Source organism: Saccoglossus kowalevskii, chromosome 7 (assembly GCF_978046115.1).
Source record: "Saccoglossus kowalevskii chromosome 7, keSacKowa6.1, whole genome shotgun sequence".
Classification (NCBI taxonomy): Eukaryota; Metazoa; Hemichordata; class Enteropneusta; family Harrimaniidae; genus Saccoglossus; species Saccoglossus kowalevskii.
In genome coordinates this window covers 39,454,792-39,479,730 of record NC_140647.1, presented here as the reverse complement: position 1 = coordinate 39,479,730, position 24,939 = coordinate 39,454,792, and the positions used below count along the sequence as shown (strand labels likewise).

The 24,939-nt window shown below is 40.9% G+C and overlaps 1 protein-coding gene across 1 annotated transcript in view; it reads left to right on the top strand.

Moving 5' to 3' along the window:
* LOC102806817 (DNA-directed RNA polymerase III subunit RPC2-like) overlaps window positions 1–24,939 on the top strand; it is a 177,990-nt gene that overhangs the window by 53,371 nt on the left and 99,680 nt on the right. The window contains exons 8-9 of the mRNA XM_085501555.1: window positions 24,126–24,242; window positions 24,519–24,659. Coding sequence (XP_085357681.1) covers window positions 24,126–24,242; window positions 24,519–24,659 — 258 coding nt within the window. The remainder of the gene's footprint in view (window positions 1–24,125; window positions 24,243–24,518; window positions 24,660–24,939) is intronic.

Below are 24,939 nucleotides of genomic sequence, written 5' to 3'. Positions count from 1 at the left end.
CTCTATACAGTGGAGAATGGCCTAAATGTCTCGATACATTAGAGGATGGCCTAAATGTCTCTATACAGTAGAGGATGGTCTAAATGTCTCTATACAGTAGAGGGTGGTCTAAATGTTTTATACAGTAGAGGGTGGTCTATATGTCTCTATACAGTGGAGGATGGCCTAAATGTCTCTTATACAGTAGAGGATGGCCTAAATGTCTCTATACAGTAAAGGATGGCCTAAATGTCTCTATACAGTAAAGGATGGTCTAAATGTCTCTATACAGTAGAGGGTGGCCTAAATGCCTCTATACAGTTGAGGGTGGTCTAAATGATTCTATACAGTAGAGGATGGCCTAAATGTCTCTATACAGTATAGGATGGTCTAAAAGTCTCTATACAGTAGGGAATGGCCTAAATGTCTCTATACAGTAGAGGGTGGCCTAAATGTCTCTATATAGTAGAGGGTGGTCTAAATGTCTCTATACAGTCAGAAGATGGCCTATATGTCTCTATACAGTACAGGATGGTCTAAATGTCTCTATACAGTTAGATGATGGCCTAAATGTCTCTATACACTAGAGAGTGGTCTAAATATCTATACAGTAGAGGATGGCCTAAATGTCTATATAGTAGAGGGTGGTCTAAATGTCTCTATACAGTCAGAGGATGGCCTAAATGTCTCTATACAATAGAGTGTGGTCTAAATGTCTATACAATAGAGGATGGCCTAAATGTCTCTATATAGGAAAGGGTGGTCTAAATGTCTCTATACAGTTAGAGGATGGCCTTAATGTCTAAATGTCTCTATACAGTAGAGGATGGCCTAAATGTCTCTATACAGTAGAGGATAGCCTAAATGTCTCTATACAGCAGAGGATGGTCTAAATGTCTCTATACAGTAGAGGATGGCCTAAATGTCTCTATACAGTAGAGGATGGCTTAAATGTCTCTATACAGTTGAGGATGGCCTAAATGTCTCTATACAGTAGAGGATGGTGTAAATGTCTCTATACAGTAGCGCATGGCCTAAATGTCCCTATACAGTAGAGGATAACCTAAATGACTCTATACAGTAGACGATGGCCTAAATGTCTCTATATAGTTAGAGGTTGGCCTAAATGTCTCTATACAGTAGAGGGAGGTCTAAATGTCTCTATACAGTAGAGGGTGGTCTAAATGTCTCTATACAGTAGAGGATGGCCTAAATATCTCTATACAGTGGAGGATGGCCTAAATGTCTCTATACAGTGGAGAATGGCCTAAATGTCTCAATACAGTAGAGGATGGCCTAAATGCCTCTATACAGTAGAGGGTGGTCTAAATGTTTCTATACAGTAGAGGATGGTCTAAATGTTTCTATACAGTAGAGGGTGGTCTAAATGTCTCTATACAGTGGAGAATGGCCTAAATGTCTCTATACAGTAGAGGGTGGCCTAAATGCCTCTACACAGTAGAGGGTGGTCTAAATGTTTCTATACTGGAAAGGATGGTCTAAATGTTTCTAATACAGTAGAGGATGGTTTAAATGTTTCTATACAGTAGAGGATGGTTTAAATGTTTCTATACAGTAGAGGGTGGTATAAATGTCTCTATACAGTGGAGAATGGCCTAAATGTCTCGATACAGTAGAGGATGGCCTAAATGTCTCTATACAGTAGAGGGTGGTCTAAATGTTTCTATACAGTAGAGGGTGGTCTAAATGTCTCTATACAGTGGAGAAAGGTCTAAATGTCTCTATACAGTAGAGGGTGGCCTAAATGCCTCTATACAGTAGAGGGTGGTCTAGTTTATTACAGAGTATTGCATACTAACCCCTTTGGTTAATGAAATTTTAATTTCATAAACAAATGGGATAATTGCCAATTATCATATAATACTGGTTAAATAAAATCGAAATAACAGTGGATAGCTCCCGTAGGGGGCGTCCTTCCCCTGTCATCTGATTTGCATACTTCCATTTTTAACCACGAGATTGATTCACGGTTGAAATTTGGGCTTGCCAAAATATCATTGTTTTTGCGGTGGAAATACATTGTTACCACCCATCAACACAGCCACCGAACTATTAGTGTGTCAGGAAGCTCTTGTGGACATCAAGAACTTCGTACTTAGTCACCTTGAGTAAAAAATTGTAGTTTTAGTAACGAAACTCAAAAGCCCGCCTTCAGTTTCAAGATGGCGGAAAATATGGATACCGGAGAGTTGAACACCGTTCATCCCAGCACTTCGGATTCAAACACTTTCGGACGAAAGTGTGAAGAGTGCCATATATCGATGCTCACTTACGATGATCACCGTATTTGCATTCCATGTGGCAGAAAATGTAATGGGCACATCAACTGCGGTGTTTGCCTCGCCTGGCCGATAGAAACTTGGAACTGGGATTCCCGCCTACGCAAGTCAACGGGAAAATCAGGAAAGAAGAAATCCAAAAAACGTCATTTGGAGGAGTCTTCGGTTTCATAGGTACCTACCAACGCTGAGGACGAACTATTGGCAGACGAACCCAGCCAAAAACGTCCAAAGGAGACTGACAATGAGCAAAGTGTTATAGCTCATTTACAGAACAAGGTGGATCTACTGACCAGAAAAATTAAAGTTTTGGAAAACCCAGTAGACGAAGAGGTACCACCAAAAGCATGGAGTGTCAGCGCTCTCCAGGCGGAAAAGAAAAAATCCTACACAACAGTGGTGCGAGAAAATGTTGAAGACGCACTGGCTGAGGCAGGCGTGATTTTTTCTACTGAAGATGCTACAAGCAACGCGGGGGAGGCCGGCTCGTCGAAAACCACAACAGCGAGTGGTACCGACAAGGAGGACCCCGAATTCAAAATCCGCTCCGATGCTATCACGAAAGGTGCGGTTATGGTCAAGAAAATCTTACCTCTACTGATTCCACCGATGGCGGACGCCCCACGTTTCTCGATCGGTTTGTCTACACTGCCGAAAAAGGACACTTTTGCGACTTCAGCAATGCTACCATGGTCTCCCCGACTGACACAGGGCGCTGCTATAACACAACGCGTGATCGGAGGAGGCAAATGGGATCGTGAAGTTACCGAGAAAACCGCTACAGCCACCAAGGACGACTTCTTGGGGACTAACCGGGACGATTGGAGCAGACGCTACCAAAAAGTCATACCGCCCGCTGATGAGTGGAAAACACCGGTCGGTACCGACGCCAGCCTGCACGAACGACCTCTCGGCGTACAACCACCAGAACTGGAGCCATGCGTCCGGGAAATGGTCGCCGAAGGAAGTATAACGAAACATCCACTCGGCAAACCACAAGTTTACATCCCGTATTGCCTGTCCCAGTCAACGCTATGTAGATTGGAAAACAACGTTTGGGACACTTCTCTTGCATTAAGCCATAGAGAATTTTTCACTACTACTACACAAATTCAGTTAGCGAAATTCAAAACAGGCAACATCACCAAGGATGAACTGTTTAGCACATTAGAGCCGCTGTTGGTCGCGACTAACGTCGTCGACGCTGACATAATACAGAGTCACCTCCAGTTACGAGCGACTATTCAACACTCTCGCCATGCAGCAGTTTGGTCCGCTATGCTAAAGACAGCCGCCAACGCTGAAATCAAGAACGAATTGGCGACGATCGATTTCAGAGGGACCAAATTATTCGACGGAAAACTCAGCGCTGTGAATTCTAAGTTGAATGAGAAAGCAGCGGCAAAAGTTAACCGTGTGATGATCGAAGGCGCCTTTAAAGCCAAGCAAGCCGCTAATAACAAACAGAGCATCGCGACCAAGGCGAAGCCAGTTAACCAAGCTACTACGGGTCAGCCCAAGGGAAACGCAAAGGCAAACCCGAATCAGGCAAAAGGAAAAAGTGAAAACCAGCAGCGACAGAATAAACAATTCTCGAAACAGACTGGTAACACTAAAAAGTCTTCCTGACTATACGTCAGCAAATATGGTAATGTATCAAAACAAGGTGCGATTAAACATGTCAAATATTACTCAAGTCTCCGAGTATTTTTGTCAAACAAATCAAACCACAGATCCCCTTACACATATACCACTTGCATTAAACGATTCGGTTCAGTGCCCAGGTCGGCGGGAACCAAGTCGTGCAAAACATCGTGCATTAAGCGATTTTGTTCAGTGCCCAGGATGGCGGGAACTCAATCGTGCACAACAAAAACACGGTCGGCCGCACCTCAGGTCGGTGGGCGATCGTATAAACAAACAACCGGCCGAATGCGTGGACCTAGGGAGAATGACGCATCGACCGGTGAAAAAACAGAAACCCGTAAGGCAGAGTCCCTACTCCCCTCCAGGTTGGAAAAAAAGGGGGGGAAGGACGTTAAACGGGGATATAACGCCGCATTCACTCCAGGGGGAAATGGAGAAATCGGCGATGTCAATGTATACCGCCACAAGCGACCGAGGGTTGGTGAGTCCCTCGACGCCGGTGGCACTGCGTCTGCAGAAATGTATTCCCCGGTGGAAAGAAACTATAAACGATCCGTATGTGATATCGATAATAACACACGGGTATCGAATACCGTTGATAAAAGAACCGAAATGCAAAAAAAGAACATGTATTTCGGGGAAACCGGGCTCTACTCAGTCAACAATACTGAAAGAAAGCGTGGAAATACTACTCGAAAAAAAGGTAATTCAGCGGGTACAAAACCCGAAAAATTCTTTCATCTCGAGGTTATTTCCCGTCAAGAAATCCAACGGTGGGTACAGGCTGGTGCTGGATTTAAAGGAGTTGAACAAATTTGTGAAGAAAGAAACGTTCAAAATGTTAACTCCGGCACTAGTGAGAGCGTCAATTCAAAAAGGGGACTGGATGACGTCCCTCGACTTGACCGACGCTTACCTGCACATACCAATACACACAGAAAGCAGGCGCTTGTTACGATTCGTGGTGAACGGTGTAACGTATCAGTACACCGTCCTACCTTTCGGCCTGACGTCAGCCCCACTTCTGTTTACAAAAGTTCTACGCACAGTGGTGGCGTTACTGCACAAGAACGCAGCAGACGTCAACCCCTACTTAGACGACTGGCTGATAAAAAGTCAAAATCGGAACCTGATTTGTCAATCAACCGAGCGGACTGTCAGTCTACTGTTAAAGCTAGGTTTTCTGATAAATATGGAAAAATCAGAATTAATACCGACGCAGAAAATAGTCTTTCTGGGCATGGAACTGGATGCTGAGAAAGGCATGATCCGACCAGCCCAGCACAGAATCGACAATGTACAAAAAATGATACAATCATTTCTAAAACAAAAACAAGCCACACTACGCCAGGTAATGCGACTAGTGGGGATGTTAACTTCGATGAGGGGCTTAGTACCGAGAGCGGCGCTACAGTCCAGACCGATCCAACGCCTAGTGTTAGACGCACAGTTAAAAATGCGACTATCAAAGGACGGGATAAAATACGAAAAACCGGTACTGTTCACACCGGCCTTTCTGGAATCACTTCCGTGGTGGGGCAACCTCAAGAACCTCACGGCGGGGATTCCCATGGACAAGGCGAAACCGACAGTAACGTTGGTGACGGATGCATCCATGACGGGCTGGGGAGGGCACTGCATGGACGGGATTGCACACGGTCAGTGGAACGAAAAACAAAGGAAATTTCACATAAACCGACTGGAAATGCTAGCGGTGCAGTTCTCCCTGCAATCCTTCAAAAAAGCGGTAAAAAACCGGGCCGTGTTAATAAGATCCGACAATCAGACTGTAGTAGCTTACCTCAACAAGGAAGGGGGAACGAAATCACAGTCGTTAAACGACCATGCTGTAGCAGTGCTAAAGTGGTGTGCACAAAACAAAGTCGAGCTGATGTGCAAACATATACCGGGAGCCCAAAACGGTGTAGCGGACTCGCTATCCCGGGGGAAACCCTACGACGACACAGAATGGGAGCTGTCACAGACGGCAGTAAACCTAGTGTTCGACATGTGGGGGGAACCCCAGGTAGATCTGTTTGCAACACCGGAAAACAAAAAACGTCCCGTTTTTGTGACGCGTTATCCGGACAAACAGTCACTGACGTGGGACGCACTTCAGATGGAGTGGGGCGGAATGTTCAGTTACGCATTCCCACCATTTCCATTGATCCACCGAACGTTACAAAAACTGGAACAATCGGAGAACTCGCACATGATTCTAGTGGCACCGAACTGGCCGTCTCAGACTTGGTTTCCGTTACTGCTGTCTCTGCTAACGGACCATCCGAGAAGCCTGCCACAAGAAATCACGTTGACACAACCCGGCGGTTATACACCAACCAACCCGGAGCTGTACCAACTTCACGTGTGGAAACTATCCAGCAATTTAGAATTGCGCAAGGGTTTTCAAGCCAAGTGTCGCAAACAACGACGGCCGGGCTTAGGGATTCCTCAAATGGATTGTATCAATACCACTGGGAAAAATTTCGTAATTGGTGTCTTGCAGGGGATATACATCCACTCTATCCCTCTTTGCCCCAAGTAGCGGAGTTTTTTGCTTATTTGATCAACGAAAAAAAGTTGAAACCGGGGACAGTAGAAAACTATAAATCGGCGATCAACTCTGTACTCAAACTAAGCCTAGACAAAAACATTTCGGATGACCCGACAATCTCCGATCTGTTCAAGGGCTTTATTACACAGGCGGGCCCCATTGAGAGGTACAAAGCGCCTGCATGGAGCTTGTCAGTAGTCCTTAAAGCGCTACGACAATTCCCATACGAACCGAAGGAATTGGCGTCACTACAGGACTGGACGAAAAAGACTGTTTTTCTACTAGCACTCGCTTCAGGGAGGCGAGTTAGCGAAATACACGCTCTGTCATTTGAAGACAATTTTACGGTGTTTTATCCCGATAAAGCGATTTTAATGACATCAGTAAAATTCAGAGGAAAAAATCAGAAACTGCACGAGACGGCGACTCCGATCGTTATCCCGGCACTGAGCAATATTTCCAATGAAAAACAAGACAGAATTCTTTGTCCGGTACGTGCGCTAGCTTATTATAAGAAACGTACTTCCGGGGTCAGAAGGGGTCAAAGGTCGATGTTCGTTTGTTACCAAAAAGGTAAACAAAGCTCAGCGGCATCGAAATTCACGTTAGCGAGATGGGTAAAAGAGACAGTTTACCACGCTTATAGTGATAAGTATTTGAGCACAGAGGCAGGCAAAGTCACTGCCAAGATGCATGACTTAAGAGGCATAGGTAATACACTGGCATTTGCTAGCGGAGCTTCTTTAGCCCAGGTGCTAGCAGCCGGGTCCTGGAAAACTAGCAACACTTTTCTCTCTTATTACCTGAAAGACCTAGCGGCCGAGTCACAGGGCCTACACTCGTTAGGCTACCTAGTGACAGGCCAAGTTGTAACGAAACAATAGGGCATGTAACTTTCCGCAACTGCAAGAATTATTCAGTTAGCGGGTGTTATACAGTTGGGGGGATGGAATTTTTTCAATTCCATAATCAGGTGGGGTAGTATTTATCTGCCAAGAGATATTCTCTGGTAATCTGTCCCATTTGTTTATGAAATTAAAATTTCATTAACCAAAGGGGTTAGTATGCAATACTCTGTAATAAACTTTTAAAACTAGCGCCGAAGGCGCATATTAGTTTTTATGTTTATATAAGAGATTGCATACTTACCTTCCCACCCAAAACCACCCCAGATAAATAGCTACGAATCAATATCGTGGTCAAAAAGATCTGGAAGTATGCAAATCAGATGACAGGGGAAGGACGCCCCCTACGGGAGCTATCCACTGTTATTTCGATTTTATTTAACCAGTATTATATGATAATTGGCAATTATCCCATTTGTTTATGAAATCAAAATTTCATTAACCAAAGGTAAGTATGCAATCTCTTATATAAACATAAAAACTAATATGCGCCTTCGGCGCTAGTTTTAAAAAATGTTTCTATACAGTAGAGGATGGCCTAAATGTCTCTATACAGTAGAGGGAGGTCTAAATGTCTCTATACAGTAGAGGGTGGCCTAAATGCCTCTACACAGTAGAGGGTGGTCTAAATGTTTCTATACTGGAAAGGATGGTCTAAATGTTTCTATACAGTAGAGGATGGTTTAAATGTTTCTATACAGTAGAGGATGGTCTAAATGTTTCTATACAGTAGAGGGTGGTCTAAATGTCTCTATACAGTGGAGAATGGCCTAAATGTCTCGATACAATAGAGGATGGCCTAAATGTCTCTATACAGTAGAGGATGGCCTAAATGTCTCTATACAGTAGAGGGTGGTCTAAATGTTTTATACAGTAGAGGGTGGTCTATATGTCTCTATACAGTAGAGGGTGGTCTAAATGTTTCTATAGAGTACAGGGTGATCTATATGTCTCTATACAGTGGAGGATGGTATAAGTGTCTCTATACAGTAGAGGATGGCCTAAATGTCTATATAGTAGAGGGTGGTCTAAATGTCTCTATACAGTCAGAGGATGGCCTAAATGTCTCTATACAATAGAGTGTGGTCTAAATGTCTATACAATAGAGGATGGCCTAAATGTCTCTATATAGTAAAGGGTGGTCTAAATGTCTCTATACAGTTAGAGGATGGCCTTAATGTCTAAATGTCTCTATACAGTAGAGGATGGCCTAAATGTCTCTATACAGTAGAGGATAGCCTAAATGTCTCTATACAGCAGAGGATGGTCTAAATGTCTATATACAGTAGAGGATGGCCTAAATGTCTCTATACAGTAGAGGATGGCTTAAATGTCTCTATACAGTTGAGGATGGCCTAAATGTCTCTATACAGTAGAGGATGGTCTAAATGTCTCTATACAGTAGAGGATAACCTAAATGACTATACAGTAGAGGATGGCCTAATTATCTCTATACAGTAGAGGATGGCCTAAATGTCTCTATACAGTAGAGGATAACCTAAATGTCTCTATACAGTAGAGGATGGCCTAAATGTCTCTATACAGTAGAGGATGGCCTAAATGTCCCTATACAGTAGAGGATAACCTAAATGACTCTATACAGTAGACGATGGCCTAAATGTCTCTATATAGTTAGAGGTTGGCCTAAATGTCTCTATACAGTAGAGGGAGGTCTAAATGTCTCTATACAGTAGAGGGTGGTCTAAATGTCTCTATACAGTAGAGGATGGCCTAAATATCTCTATACAGTGGAGGATGGCCTAAATGTCTCTATACAGTAGAGAATGGCCTAAATGTCTCAATACAGTAGAGGATGGCCTAAATGCCTCTACAGTAGAGGGTGTTCTAAATGTTTCTATACAGTAGAGGATGGTCTAAATGTTTCTATACAGTAGAGGGTGGTCTAAATGTCTCTATACAGTGGAGAATGGCCTAAATGTCTCTATACAGTAGAGGGTGGCCTAAATGCCTCTACACAGTAGAGGGTGGTCTAAATGTTTCTGTACTGGAAAGGATGGTCTAAATGTTTCTATACAGTAGAGGATGGTTTAAATGTTTCTATACAGTAGAGGATGGTTTAAATGTTTCTATACAGTAGAGGGTGGTATAAATGTCTCTATACAGTGGAGAATGGCCTAAATGTCTCGATACAGTAGAGGATGGCCTAAATGTCTCTATACAGTAGAGGGTGGTCTAAATGTTTCTATACAGTAGAGGGTGGTCTAAATGTTTCTATACAGTGGAGAAAGGTCTAAATGTCTCTATACAGTAGAGGGTGGCCTAAATGCCTCTATACAGTAGAGGGTGGTCTAAATGTTTCTATACAGTAGAGGATGGTCTAAATGTTTCTATGCAGTAGAGGATGGTCTAAATGTTTCTATACAGTAGAGGGTGGTCTAAATGTCTCTATACAGTGGAGAATGGCCTAAATGTCTCGATAAAATAGAGGATGGCCTAAATGTCTCTATACAGTAGAGGATGGCCTAAATGTCTCTATACAGTGGAGGGTGGTCTAAATGTTTCTATACAGTAGAGGATGGTCTAAATGTTTCTATGCAGTAGAGGATGGTCTAAATGTTTCTATACAGTAGAGGGTGGTCTAAATGTCTCTATACAGTGGAGAATGGCCTAAATGTCTCGATACAATAGAGGATGGCCTAAATGTCTCTATACAGTAGAGGATGGCCTAAATGTCTCTATACAGTAGAGGGTGGTCTAAATGTTTTATACAGTAGAGGGTGGTCTATATGTCTCTATACAGTAGAGGATGGTCTAAATGTCTCTATACAGTAGAGGGTGGTCTAAATGTCTCTATACAGTAGAGGGTTGTCTATATGTCTGTCTACAGTGGAGGATGGCCTAAATGTCTCTTATACAGTAGAGGATGGTCTAAATGTTTCTATACAGTAGAGGATGGTCTGAATGCTTCTATACAGTTGAAGATGGCCTAAATGTCTCTATACAGTAGAGGGTGGCCTAAATGTTTCTATACAGTAGAGGATGGCCTAAATGTTTCTATACAGTAGAGGATGGTCTAAATGTCTCTATAGAGTAGAGGATGGCCTAAATGTCTCTATACAGTAGAGGATGGCTTAAATGTCTCTATACAGTTTAGGATGGCTTAAATGTCTCTATACAGTAGAGGATGGTCTAAATGTCTCTATACAGTAGAGGATGGCCTAAATGTCTCTATACAGTAGAGGATGGTCTAAATGTCCCTATACAGTAGAGGATGGCCTAAATGTCTCTATACAGTAGAGGATGGTCTAAATGTCCCTATACAGTAGAGGATGGCCTAATTATCTCTATACAGTAGACGATGGCCTAAATGTCTCTATATAGTTAGAGGTTGGCCTAAATGTCTCTATACAGTAGAGGGTGGTCTAAATGTCTCTATACAGTAGAGGGTGGTCTAAATGTCTCTATACAGTAGAGGATGGCCTTAATATCTCTGTACAGTGGAGGATGGCCTAAATGTCTCTATACAGTGGAGAATGGCCTAAATGTCTCTATACAGTAGAGGGCGGTCTAAATGTTTCTATACAGTAGAGGGTGGTCTAAATGTTTCTATACAGTAGAGGGTGGTCTAAATGTTTCTATACAGTAGGGGGTGGTCTAAATGTTTCTATACAGTAGAGGGTGGTCTAAATGTCTCTATACAGTGGAGAATGGCCTAAATGTCTCAATACAGTAGAGGATGGCCTAAATGCCTCTATACAGTAGAGAGTGGTCTAAATGTGTCTATACAGTAGAGGATGGTCTAAATGTTTCTATATAGTAGAGGGTGGTCTAAATGTCTCTATACAGTGGAGAATGGCCTAAATGTCTCTATACAGTAGAGGGTGGCCTAAATGCCTCTACACAGTAGAGGGTGGTCTAAATGTTTCTATACTGGAAAGGATGGTCTAAATGTTTCTATACAGTAGAGGATGGTTTAAATGTTTCTATACAGTAGAGGATGGTTTAAATGTTTCTATACAGTAGAGGGTGGTATAAATGTCTCTATGCAGTGGAGAATGGCCTAAATGTCTCGATACAGTAGAGGATGGCCTAAATGTCTCTATACAGTAGAGGGTGGTCTAAATGTTTCTATACAGTAGAGGGTGGCCTAAATGTCTCTATACAGTAGAGAAAGGCCTAAATGTCTCTATACAGTAGAGGGTGGCCTAAATGCCTCTATACAGTAGAGGGTGGTCTAAATGTTTCTATACAGTAGAGGATGGTCTAAATGTTTCTATGCAGTAGAGGATGGTCTAAATGTTTCTATACAGTAGAGGGTGGTCTAAATGCCTCTATACAGTGGAGAATGGCCTAAATGTCTTGATACATTAGAGGATGGCCTAAATGTCTCTATACAGTAGAGGATGGCCTAAATGTCTCTATACAGTAGAGGGTGGTCTAAATGTTTTATACAGTAGAGGGTGGTCTATATGTCTCTATACAGTGGAGGATGGCCTAAATGTCTCTTATACAGTAGAGGGTGGCCTAAATGCCTCTATACAGTTGAGGGTGGTCTAAATGATTCTATACAGTAGAGGATGGCCTAAATGTCTCTATACAGTGGAGAATGGCCTAAATGTCTCTATATAGTTAGAGGATGGCCTAAATGTCTTGATACATTAGAGGATGGCCTAAATGTCTCTATACAGTAGAGGATGGCCTAAATGTCTCTATACAGTAGAGGGTGGCCTAAATGCCTCTATACAGTAGAGGGCGGTCTAAATGTTTCTATACAGTAGAGGGTGGTCTAAATGTTTCTATACAGTAGAGGGTGGTCTAAATGTTTCTATACAGTAGAGGGTGGTCTAAATGTTTCTATACAGTAGAGGGTGGTCTAAATGTCTCTATACAGTGGAGAATGGCCTAAATGTCTCTATACAGTAGAGGGTGGCCTAAATGCCTCTACACAGTAGAGGGTGGTCTAAATGTTTCTATACTGGAAAGGATGGTCTAAATGTTTCTATACAGTAGAGGATGCTTTAAATGTTTCTATGCAGTAGAGGATGGTTTAAATGTTTCTATACAGTAGAGGGTGGTATAAATGTCTCTATAGAGTACAGGGTGATCTATATGTCTCTGTACAGTGGAGGATGGTATAAGTGTCTCTATACAGTAGAGGATGGCCTAAATGTCTCTATATAGTAGAGGGTGGTCTAAATGTCTCTATACAGTAGAGGATGGTCGAAATGTCTCTATACAGTAGAGGGTGGTCTAAATGTCTCTATACAGTAGAGGGTTGTCTATATGTCTGTCTACAGTGGAGGATGGCCTAAATGTCTCTTATACAGTAGAGGATGGTCTAAATGTTTCTATACAGTAGAGGATGGTCTAAATGCTTCTATACAGTTGAAGATGGCCTAAATGTCTCTTATACAGTAGAGGATGGTCTAAATGTTTCTATACAGTAGAGGATGGTCTAAATGCTTCTATACAGTTGAAGATGGCCTTAATGTCTCTATACAGTAGAGGGTGGCCTAAATGTTTCTATACAGTAGAGGATGGCTTAAATGTCTCTATACAGTTGAGGATGGCCTAAATGTCTCTATACAGTAGAGGATGGTCTAAATGTTTTATACAGTAGAGGGTGGTCTATATGTCTCTATACAGTAGAGGATGGTCTAAATGTCTCTATACAGTAGAGGGTGGTCTAAATGTCTCTATACAGTAGAGGGTTGTCTATATGTCTGTCTACAGTGGAGGATGGCCTAAATGTCTCTTATACAGTAGAGGATGGTCTAAATGTTTCTATACAGTAGAGGATGGTCTGAATGCTTCTATACAGTTGAAGATGGCCTAAATGTCTCTATACAGTAGAGGGTGGCCTAAATGTTTCTATACAGTAGAGGATGGCCTAAATGTTTCTATACAGTAGAGGATGGTCTAAATGTCTCTATAGAGTAGAGGATGGCCTAAATGTCTCTATACAGTAGAGGATGGCTTAAATGTCTCTATACAGTTTAGGATGGCTTAAATGTCTCTATACAGTAGAGGATGGTCTAAATGTCTCTATACAGTAGAGGATGGCCTAAATGTCTCTATACAGTAGAGGATGGTCTAAATGTCCCTATACAGTAGAGGATGGCCTAAATGTCTCTATACAGTAGAGGATGGTCTAAATGTCCCTATACAGTAGAGGATGGCCTAATTATCTCTATACAGTAGACGATGGCCTAAATGTCTCTATATAGTTAGAGGTTGGCCTAAATGTCTCTATACAGTAGAGGGTGGTCTAAATGTCTCTATACAGTAGAGGGTGGTCTAAATGTCTCTATACAGTAGAGGATGGCCTTAATATCTCTGTACAGTGGAGGATGGCCTAAATGTCTCTATACAGTGGAGAATGGCCTAAATGTCTCTATACAGTAGAGGGCGGTCTAAATGTTTCTATACAGTAGAGGGTGGTCTAAATGTTTCTATACAGTAGAGGGTGGTCTAAATGTTTCTATACAGTAGGGGGTGGTCTAAATGTTTCTATACAGTAGAGGGTGGTCTAAATGTCTCTATACAGTGGAGAATGGCCTAAATGTCTCAATACAGTAGAGGATGGCCTAAATGCCTCTATACAGTAGAGAGTGGTCTAAATGTGTCTATACAGTAGAGGATGGTCTAAATGTTTCTATATAGTAGAGGGTGGTCTAAATGTCTCTATACAGTGGAGAATGGCCTAAATGTCTCTATACAGTAGAGGGTGGCCTAAATGCCTCTACACAGTAGAGGGTGGTCTAAATGTTTCTATACTGGAAAGGATGGTCTAAATGTTTCTATACAGTAGAGGATGGTTTAAATGTTTCTATACAGTAGAGGATGGTTTAAATGTTTCTATACAGTAGAGGGTGGTATAAATGTCTCTATGCAGTGGAGAATGGCCTAAATGTCTCGATACAGTAGAGGATGGCCTAAATGTCTCTATACAGTAGAGGGTGGTCTAAATGTTTCTATACAGTAGAGGGTGGCCTAAATGTCTCTATACAGTAGAGAAAGGCCTAAATGTCTCTATACAGTAGAGGGTGGCCTAAATGCCTCTATACAGTAGAGGGTGGTCTAAATGTTTCTATACAGTAGAGGATGGTCTAAATGTTTCTATGCAGTAGAGGATGGTCTAAATGTTTCTATACAGTAGAGGGTGGTCTAAATGCCTCTATACAGTGGAGAATGGCCTAAATGTCTTGATACATTAGAGGATGGCCTAAATGTCTCTATACAGTAGAGGATGGCCTAAATGTCTCTATACAGTAGAGGGTGGTCTAAATGTTTTATACAGTAGAGGGTGGTCTATATGTCTCTATACAGTGGAGGATGGCCTAAATGTCTCTTATACAGTAGAGGGTGGCCTAAATGCCTCTATACAGTTGAGGGTGGTCTAAATGATTCTATACAGTAGAGGATGGCCTAAATGTCTCTATACAGTGGAGAATGGCCTAAATGTCTCTATATAGTTAGAGGATGGCCTAAATGTCTTGATACATTAGAGGATGGCCTAAATGTCTCTATACAGTAGAGATTGGCCTAAATGTCTCTATACAGTAGAGGGTGGCCTAAATGCCTCTATACAGTAGAGGGCGGTCTAAATGTTTCTATACAGTAGAGGGTGGTCTAAATGTTTCTATACAGTAGAGGGTGGTCTAAATGTTTCTATACAGTAGAGGGTGGTCTAAATGTTTCTATACAGTAGAGGGTGGTCTAAATGTCTCTATACAGTGGAGAATGGCCTAAATGTCTCTATACAGTAGAGGGTGGCCTAAATGCCTCTACACAGTAGAGGGTGGTCTAAATGTTTCTATACTGGAAAGGATGGTCTAAATGTTTCTATACAGTAGAGGATGCTTTAAATGTTTCTATGCAGTAGAGGATGGTTTAAATGTTTCTATACAGTAGAGGGTGGTATAAATGTCTCTATAGAGTACAGGGTGATCTATATGTCTCTGTACAGTGGAGGATGGTATAAGTGTCTCTATACAGTAGAGGATGGCCTAAATGTCTCTATATAGTAGAGGGTGGTCTAAATGTCTCTATACAGTAGAGGATGGTCGAAATGTCTCTATACAGTAGAGGGTGGTCTAAATGTCTCTATACAGTAGAGGGTTGTCTATATGTCTGTCTACAGTGGAGGATGGCCTAAATGTCTCTTATACAGTAGAGGATGGTCTAAATGTTTCTATACAGTAGAGGATGGTCTAAATGCTTCTATACAGTTGAAGATGGCCTAAATGTCTCTTATACAGTAGAGGATGGTCTAAATGTTTCTATACAGTAGAGGATGGTCTAAATGCTTCTATACAGTTGAAGATGGCCTTAATGTCTCTATACAGTAGAGGGTGGCCTAAATGTTTCTATACAGTAGAGGATGGCTTAAATGTCTCTATACAGTTGAGGATGGCCTAAATGTCTCTATACAGTAGAGGATGGTCTAAATGTCTCTATACAGTAGAGGATGGCCTAAATGTCTCTATACAGTAGAGGATGGCCTAAATGTCTCTATACAGTAGAGGATGGTCTAAATGTCCCTATACAGTAGAGGATGGCCTAAATGTCTCTATACAGTAGAGGATGGTCTAAATGTCCCTATACAGTAGAGGATAACCTAAATGACTCTATACAGTAGAGGATGGCCTAAATGCCTCTATACAGTAGAGGGTGGTCTAAATGTTTCTATACAGTAGAGGGTGGTCTAAATGTTTCTATACAGTAGAGGGTGGTCTAAATGTTTCTATACAGTAGAGGGTGGTCTAAATGTTTCTATACAGTAGAGGGTGGTCTAAATGTCTCTATACAGTGGAGAATGGCCTAAATGTCTCAATACAGTAGAGGATGGCCTAAATGCCTCTATACAGTAGAGGGTGGTCTAAATGTTTCTATACAGTAGAGGATGGTCTAAATGTTTCTATATAGTAGAGGTTGGTCTAAATGTCTCTATACAGTGGAGAATGGCCTAAATGTGTCTCTATACAGTAGAGGGTGGCCTAAATGCCTCTACACAGTAGAGGGTGGTCTAAATGTTTCTATACTGGAAAGGATGGTCTAAATGTTTCTATACAGTAGAGGATGGTTTAAATGTTTCTATACAGTAGAGGATGGTTTAAATGATTCTATACAGTAGAGGATGGCCTAAATGTCTCTATACAGTGGAGGATGGCCTAAATGTCTCTATACAGTGGAGAATGGCCTAAATGTCTCTATATAGTTAGAGGATGGCCTAAATGTCTTGATACATTAGAGGATGGCCTAAATGTCTCTATACAGTAGAGGATGGCCTAAATGTCTCTATACAGTAGAGGGTGGCCTAAATGCCTCTATACAGTAGAGGGCGGTCTAAATGTTTCTATACAGTAGAGGGTGGTCTAAATGTTTCTATACAGTAGAGGGTGGTCTAAATGTTTCTATACAGTAGAGGGTGGTCTAAATGTTTCTATACAGTAGAGGGTGGTCTAAATGTCTCTATACAGTAGAGGGTGGTATAAATGTCTCTATACAGTGGAGAATGGCCTAAATGTCTCGATACAGTAGAGGATGGCCTAAATGTTTCTATACTGGAAAGGATGGTCTAAATGTTTCTATACAGTAGAGGATGGTTTAAATGTTTCTATACAGTAGAGGATGGTTTAAATGTTTCTATACAGTAGAGGGTGGTATAAATGTCTCTATACAGTGGAGAATGGCCTAAATGTCTCGATACAGTAGAGGATGGCCTAAATGTCTCTATACAGTAGAGGGTGGTCTAAATGTTTCTATACAGTAGAGGGTGGCCTAAATGTCTCTATACAGTGGAGAAAGGCCTAAATGTCTCTATACAGTAGAGGGTGGCCTAAATGCCTCTATATAGTAGAGGGTGGTCTAAATGTTTCTATACAGTAGAGGATGGTCTAAATGTTTCTATGCAGTAGAGGATGGTCTAAATGTTTCTATACAGTAGAGGGTGGTCTAAATGCCTCTATACAGTGGAGAATGGCCTAAATGTCTCGATACATTAGAGGATGGCCTAAATGTCTCTATACAGTAGAGGATGGCCTAAATGTCTCTATACAGTAGAGGGTGGTCTAAATGTTTTACACAGTAGAGGGTGGTCTATATGTCTCTATACAGTGGAGGATGGCCTGAATGTCTCTTATACAGTAGAGGGTGGCCTAAATGCCTCTATAGAGTTGAGGGTGGTCTAAATGATTCTATACAGTAGAGGATGGCCTAAATGTCTCTATACAGTGGAGGATGGCCTAAATGTCTCTATACAGTGGAGAATGGCCTAAATGCCTCTATACAGTTGAGGGTGGTCTAAATGATTCTATAGAGTATAGGATGGCCTAAATGTCTCTATACAGTGGAGGATGGCCTAAATGTCTCTATACAGTAGAGGATGGCCTAAATGTCTCTATACAGTGGAGGATGGCCTAAATGTCTCTATACAGTGGAGAATGGCCTAAATGCCTCTATACAGTAGAGGGCGGTCTAAATGTTTCTATACAGTAGAGGGTGGTCTAAATGTTTCTATACAGTAGAGGGTGGTCTAAATGTTTCTATACAGTAGAGGGTGGTCTAAATGTTTCTATACAGTAGAGGGTGGTCTAAATGTCTCTATACAGTGGAGAATGGCCTAAATGTCTCAATACAGTAGAGGATGGCCTAAATGCATCTATACAGTAGAGGGTGGTCTAAATGTTTCTATACAGTAGAGGATGGTCTAAATGTTTCTATACAGTAGAGGGTGGTCTAAATGCCTCTATACAGTAGAGGGCGGTCTAAATGTTTCTATTCAGTAGAGGATGGCCTAAATGTCTCTATACAGTATAGGATGGTCTAAATGTCTCTATACAGTAGAGGGTGGCCTAAATGTCTCTATATAGTAGAGGGTGGTCTAAATGTCTATACAGTAGAAGGTGGTCTGAATGTCTCTATATAATAGAGGGTTGTCTATATGTCTCTCTACAGTGGAGGATGGCCTAAATGTCTCTTATACAGTAGAGGATGGTCTAAATGTTTCTATACAGTAGAGGATGGTCTAAATGTTTCTATACAGTTGAAGATGGCCTAAATGTCTCTATATAGTAGAGGGTGGCCTAAATGTTTCCATACAGTAGAGGATGGCCTAAATTTTTCTATACAGTAGAGGATGGTCTAAATGTCTCTATACAGTAGAGGATGGCCTAAATGTCTCTATACAGTAGAGGATGGCTTAAATGTCTCTATACAGTTGAGGATGGCCTAAATGTCTCTATACAGTAGAGGATGGTCTAAATGTCTCTATACAGTAGAGGATGGCCTAAATGTCCCTATACAGTAGAGGATAACCTAAATGACTCTATACAGTAGAGGATGGCCTAAATGTCTCTATACAGTAGAGGATGGCCTAAATGTCTCTATACAGTAGAGGATGGTCTAAATGTCCCTATGCAGTAGAGGATAACCTAAATGTCTCTATACAGTAGAGGATGGCCTAAATGTCTCTATACAGTAGAGGATAACCTAAATGACTCTATACAGTAGAGGATGGCCTAAATGTCTCTATACAGTAGAGGATGGCCTAAATGTCTCTATACAGTAGAGGATGGTCTAAATGTCCCTATACAGTAGAGGATAACCTAAATGTCTCTATACAGTAGAGGATGGCCTAAATGTCTCTATACAGTAGAGGAGGGCCTAAATGTCTCTATACAGTAGAGGATGGCCTAATTATCTCTATACAGTAGACGATGGCCTAAATGTCTCTATATAGTTAGAGGTTGGCCTAAATGTCTCTATACAGTAGAGGGAGGTCTAAATGTCTATATACAGTAGAGGGTGGTCTAAATGTCTCTATACAGTAGAGGATGGCCTTAATATCTCTGTACAGTGGAGGATGGCCTAAATGTCTCTATACAGTGGAGAATGGCCTAAATGTCTCTATATAGTTAGAGGATGGTCTAAATGTCTATACAGTAAAGGATGGCCTAAATGTCTCTTATACAGTAGAGGGTGGCCTAAATGCCTCTATACAGTAGAGGGCGGTCTAAATGTTTCTATACAGTAGAGGGTGGTCTAAATGTTTCTATACAGTAGAGGGTGGTCTAAATGTTTCTATACAGTAGAGGGTGGTCTAAATGTTTCTATACAGTAGAGGATGGTCTAAATGTCTCTATACAGTACAGGATGGTCTAAATGTCTCTATACAGTTAGATGATGGCCTAAATGTCTCTATACAGTAGAGGGTGGTCTAAATGTCTATACAGTAGAGGATGGCCTAAATGTCTATATAGTAGAGGGTGGTCTAAATGTCTCTATACAGTCAGAGGGTGGACAAAATGTCTCTCTACAGTAGAGATTGGCCTAAATGTCTCTATACAGTAGAGGGTGGTCTAAATGTCTATACAGTAGAAGGTGGTCTGAATGTCTCTATATAATAGAGGATGGCCTAAATGTCTCTATACAGTAGAGGATGGCCTAAATGTCTCTTATACAGTAGATGATGGCCTAAATGTCTCGATACAGTTAGAGGATGGCCTAAATGTCTCTATACAGTAGATGATGGCCTAAATGTCTCGATACAGTAGAGGGTGGCCTAAATGTCTCTATACAGTAGAGGATGGTCTAAATGTCTCTATACAGTAGAGGATGGCCTAAATGTCCCTATACAGTAGAGGATAACCTAAATGACTCTATACAGTAGAGGATGGCCTAAATGTCTCTATACAGTAGAGGATGGCCTAAATGTCTCTATACAGTAGAGGATGGTCTAAATGTCCCTATGCAGTAGAGGATAACCTAAATGTCTCTATACAGTAGAGGATGGCCTAAATGTCTCTATACAGTAGAGGATAACCTAAATGACTCTATACAGTAGAGGATGGCCTAAATGTCTCTATACAGTAGAGGATGGCCTAAATGTCTCTATACAGTAGAGGATGGTCTAAATGTCCCTATACAGTAGAGGATAACCTAAATGTCTCTATACAGTAGAGGATGGCCTAAATGTCTCTATACAGTAGAGGAGGGCCTAAATGTCTCTATACAGTAGAGGATGGCCTAATTATCTCTATACAGTAGACGATGGCCTAAATGTCTCTATATAGTTAGAGGTTGGCCTAAATGTCTCTATACAGTAGAGGGAGGTCTAAATGTCTATATACAGTAGAGGGTGGTCTAAATGTCTCTATACAGTAGAGGATGGCCTTAATATCTCTGTACAGTGGAGGATGGCCTAAATGTCTCTATACAGTGGAGAATGGCCTAAATGTCTCTATATAGTTAGAGGATGGTCTAAATGTCTATACAGTAAAGGATGGCCTAAATGTCTCTTATACAGTAGAGGGTGGCCTAAATGCCTCTATACAGTAGAGGGCGGTCTAAATGTTTCTATACAGTAGAGGGTGGTCTAAATGTTTCTATACAGTAGAGGGTGGTCTAAATGTTTCTATACAGTAGAGGGTGGTCTAAATGTTTCTATACAGTAGAGGATGGTCTAAATGTCTCTATACAGTACAGGATGGTCTAAATGTCTCTATACAGTTAGATGATGGCCTAAATGTCTCTATACAGTAGAGGGTGGTCTAAATGTCTATACAGTAGAGGATGGCCTAAATGTCTATATAGTAGAGGGTGGTCTAAATGTCTCTATACAGTCAGAGGGTGGACAAAATGTCTCTCTACAGTAGAGATTGGCCTAAATGTCTCTATACAGTAGAGGGTGGTCTAAATGTCTATACAGTAGAAGGTGGTCTGAATGTCTCTATATAATAGAGGATGGCCTAAATGTCTCTATACAGTAGAGGATGGCCTAAATGTCTCTTATACAGTAGATGATGGCCTAAATGTCTCGATACAGTTAGAGGATGGCCTAAATGTCTCTATACAGTAGATGATGGCCTAAATGTCTCGATACAGTAGAGGGTGGCCTAAATGTCTATATAGTAGAGGGTGGTCTAAATGTCCCTATACAGTAGAGGATAACCTAAATGACTCTATACAGTAGAGGATGGCCTAAATGTCTCTATACAGTAGAGGATGGCCTAATTATCTCTATACAGTAGACGATGGCCTAAATGTCTCTATATAGTTAGAGGTTGGCCTAAATGTCTCTATACAGTAGAGGGAGGTCTAAATGTCTATATACAGTAGAGGGTGGTCTAAATGTCTCTATACATTAGAGGATGGCCTTAATATCTCTGTACAGTGGAGGATGGCCTAAATGTCTCTATAGAGTGGAGAATGGCCTAAATGTCTCTATATAGTTAGAGGGTGGTCTAAATGTCTATACAGTTGAGGATGGCCTAAATGTCTCTTATACAGTAGAGGGCGGTCTAAATGTTTCTATACAGTTGAGGGTGGTCTAAATGTTTCTATACAGTAGAGGGTGGTCTAAATGTTTCTATACAGTAGAGGGTGGTCTAAATGTTTCTATACAGTAGAGGATGGTCTAAATGTCTCTATACAGTAGAGGATGGTCTAAATGTCTCTATACAGTCAGAAGATGGCATAAATGTCTCTATACAGTACAGGATGGCCTAAATGTCTCTATACAGTAGAGGGTGGTCTAAATGTCTATACAGTAGAGGATGGCGTAAATGTCTATATAGTAGAGGGTGGTCTAAATGTCTCTATACAGTCAGAGGGTGGACTAAATGTCTCTACAGTAGAGGTTGGCCTAAATGTCTCTATACAGTAGAGGGAGGTCTAAATGTCTATATACAGTAGAGGGTGGTCTAAATGTCTCTATACATTAGAGGATGGCCTTAATATCTCTGTACAGTGGAGGATGGCCTAAATGTCTCTATACAGTGGAGAATGGCCTAAATGTCTCTATATAGTTAGAGGGTGGTCTAAATGTCTATACAGTTGAGGATGGCCTAAATGTCTCTTATACAGTAGAGTGTGGCCTAAATGCCTCTATACAGTAGAGGGCGGTCTAAATGTTTCTATACAGTTGAGGGTGGTCTAAATGTTTCTATACAGTACAGGGTGGTCTAAATGTTTCTATACAGTAGAGGGTGGTCTAAATGTTTCTATACAGTAGAGGATGGTCTAAATGTCTCTATACAGTAGAGGATGGTCTAAATGTCTCTATACAGTCAGAAGATGGCATAAATGTCTCTATACAGTACAGGATGGCCTAAATGTCTCTATACAGTAGAGGGTGGTCTAAATGTCTATACAGTAGAGGATGGCGTAAATGTCTATATAGTAGAGGGTGGTCTAAATGTCTCTATACAGTCAGAGGGTGGACTAAATGTCTCTATACAGTAGAGGTTGGCCTAAATGTCTCTATACAGTAGAGGGTGGTCTAAATGTCTATACAGTAGAAGGTGGTCTGAATGTCTCTATATAATAGAGGGTGGTGTAAATGTCTCTATACAGTGGAGAATGGCCCAAATGTCTCTATACAGTAGAGGATGGCCTAAATGTCTCTTATACAGTAGAGGATGGCCTAAATGTCTCTATACAGTAGAGGATGGCCTAAATGTCTCTTATACAGTAGATGATGGCCTAAATGTCTCGATACAGTTAGAGGATGGCCTAAATGTCTCTATACAGTAGATGATGTCCTAAATGTCTCGATACAGTTAGAGGATGGTCTAAATGTCTCGATACAGTTAGAGGATGGTCTAAATGTCTCTATATAGTTATAGGATGGTCTAAATGTCTCTATACAGTGAGAGGATGGTCTAAATGTCTCTATACAGTAGAGGGAGGTCTAAATGTCTCTATACAGCAGAGGATGGTCTAAATGTCTCTATACAGTTAGATGATGGCCTAAATGTCTCTATACAGTAGAAGGTGGTCTAAATGTCTATACAGTAGAGGATGGCGTAAATGTCTATATAGTAGAGGGTGGTCTAAATGTCTCTATACAGTCAGAGGGTGGACTAAATGTCTCTATACAGTAGAGGTTGGCCTAAATGTCTCTATACAGTAGAGGGTGGTCTAAATGTCTATACAGTAGAAGGTGGTCTGAATGTCTCTATATAATAGAGGGTGGTGTAAATGTCTCTATACAGTGGAGAATGGCCCAAATGTCTCTATACAGTAGAGGATGGCCTAAATGTCTCTATACAGTAGAGGATGGCCTAAATGTCTCTATACAGTAGATGATGGCCTAAATGTCTCGATACAGTTAGAGGATGGCCTAAATGTCTCTATACAGTAGATGATGGCCTAAATGTCTCGATACAGTTAGAGGATGGTCTAAATGTCTCGATACAGTTAGAGGATGGTCTAAATGTCTCTATATAGTTATAGGATGGTCTAAATGTCTCTATACAGTGAGAGGATGGTCTAAATGTCTCTATACAGTAGAGGGAGGTCTAAATGTCTCTATACAGCAGAGGATGGTCTAAATGTCTCTATACAGCAGAGGATGGTCTAAATGTCTCTATACAGTAGAGGGAGGTCTAAATGTCTCTATACAGCAGAGGATGGTCTAAATGTCTCTATACAGTAGAGGATGGTCTAAATGCCTCTATACAGTAGATGGCCAAAATTCCTAAATATTTTTTGTATTTGTATTAACCTTTGAATCATTTAAATTTCAAAGCTCATGATGTACTTGCTCTGGGCAATAATTTTTGCAGTGAATTGAGAATTTGTCAAAATCATCTTTTGTAATTTTGTTTATAAAGGCATGAATCCAATAACAATCTTGTCTGTTCAGTTAAAATTTACAATTATATTTTAGACAATATTGTATAACAATGTGCAGAAATGTAACACAAGAATTTGGATAGAAAAACAGAAGAATTTTGAGCAGTTAAATATTAAAAATGCTTCTTTATTGAATAGGGCTTGAAGTTTATTGGGAGCAAAATCCGTCAGCGTAGAATGTGGGGAAGTGTTAAAAAGAGCCCTACCGATGAAGCAAGAGATTTATTAGCAGGCACTGTACTCGCTCATGTTCCTGTAAGTATTTTTTTGCCATTCTTGTTCACTCTTATACCAATAGAGTCCATCTATTTATAAGTAGATTTGACAAGAAAATCTATAATTTTGTTTTTTCCATCAAATTTTACATTTGCATAAATCTTTGCACCACATTGTATTCTTGTTATCTTTCTTTTTTTCAGTGTTAACTTAAAATTTTTTACTGAATATTAACAACAAATAAATTGTTCTGGTATATGCAATTTTGTAATAAAAATGTTTCATAATCAGATTCTTGTCATTTTTTGGTTTTAGGTTCACAAGTTTAATTTTCGTATTAAGTGTATCTACTTAGCTTTAATGGTGAGAAGAGTCATATTAGCACAAGGTGATGCAGTTAAACATGTAGATGATAGAGATTACTATGGCAACAAAAGATTGGAATTAGCTGGTCAGGTACATATGGGCTATTTGTTCAGACAGAAAATCCTGTTTTTGTTTATATTGTTACAAATCTGCTTTTACCTTCATTGGTTACATCCTTAGTTCCCTTGGCAATAGATGTTAACATAACACAAAGGCTCCTTAGTTCCCTTGGCAATAGATGTTAACATAACACAAAGGCTCCTTAGTTCCCTTGGCAATAGATGTTAACATAACACAAAGGCTCCTTAGTTCCCTTGGCAATAGATGTTAACATAACACAAAGGCTCCTTAGTTCCCTCGGCAATAGATG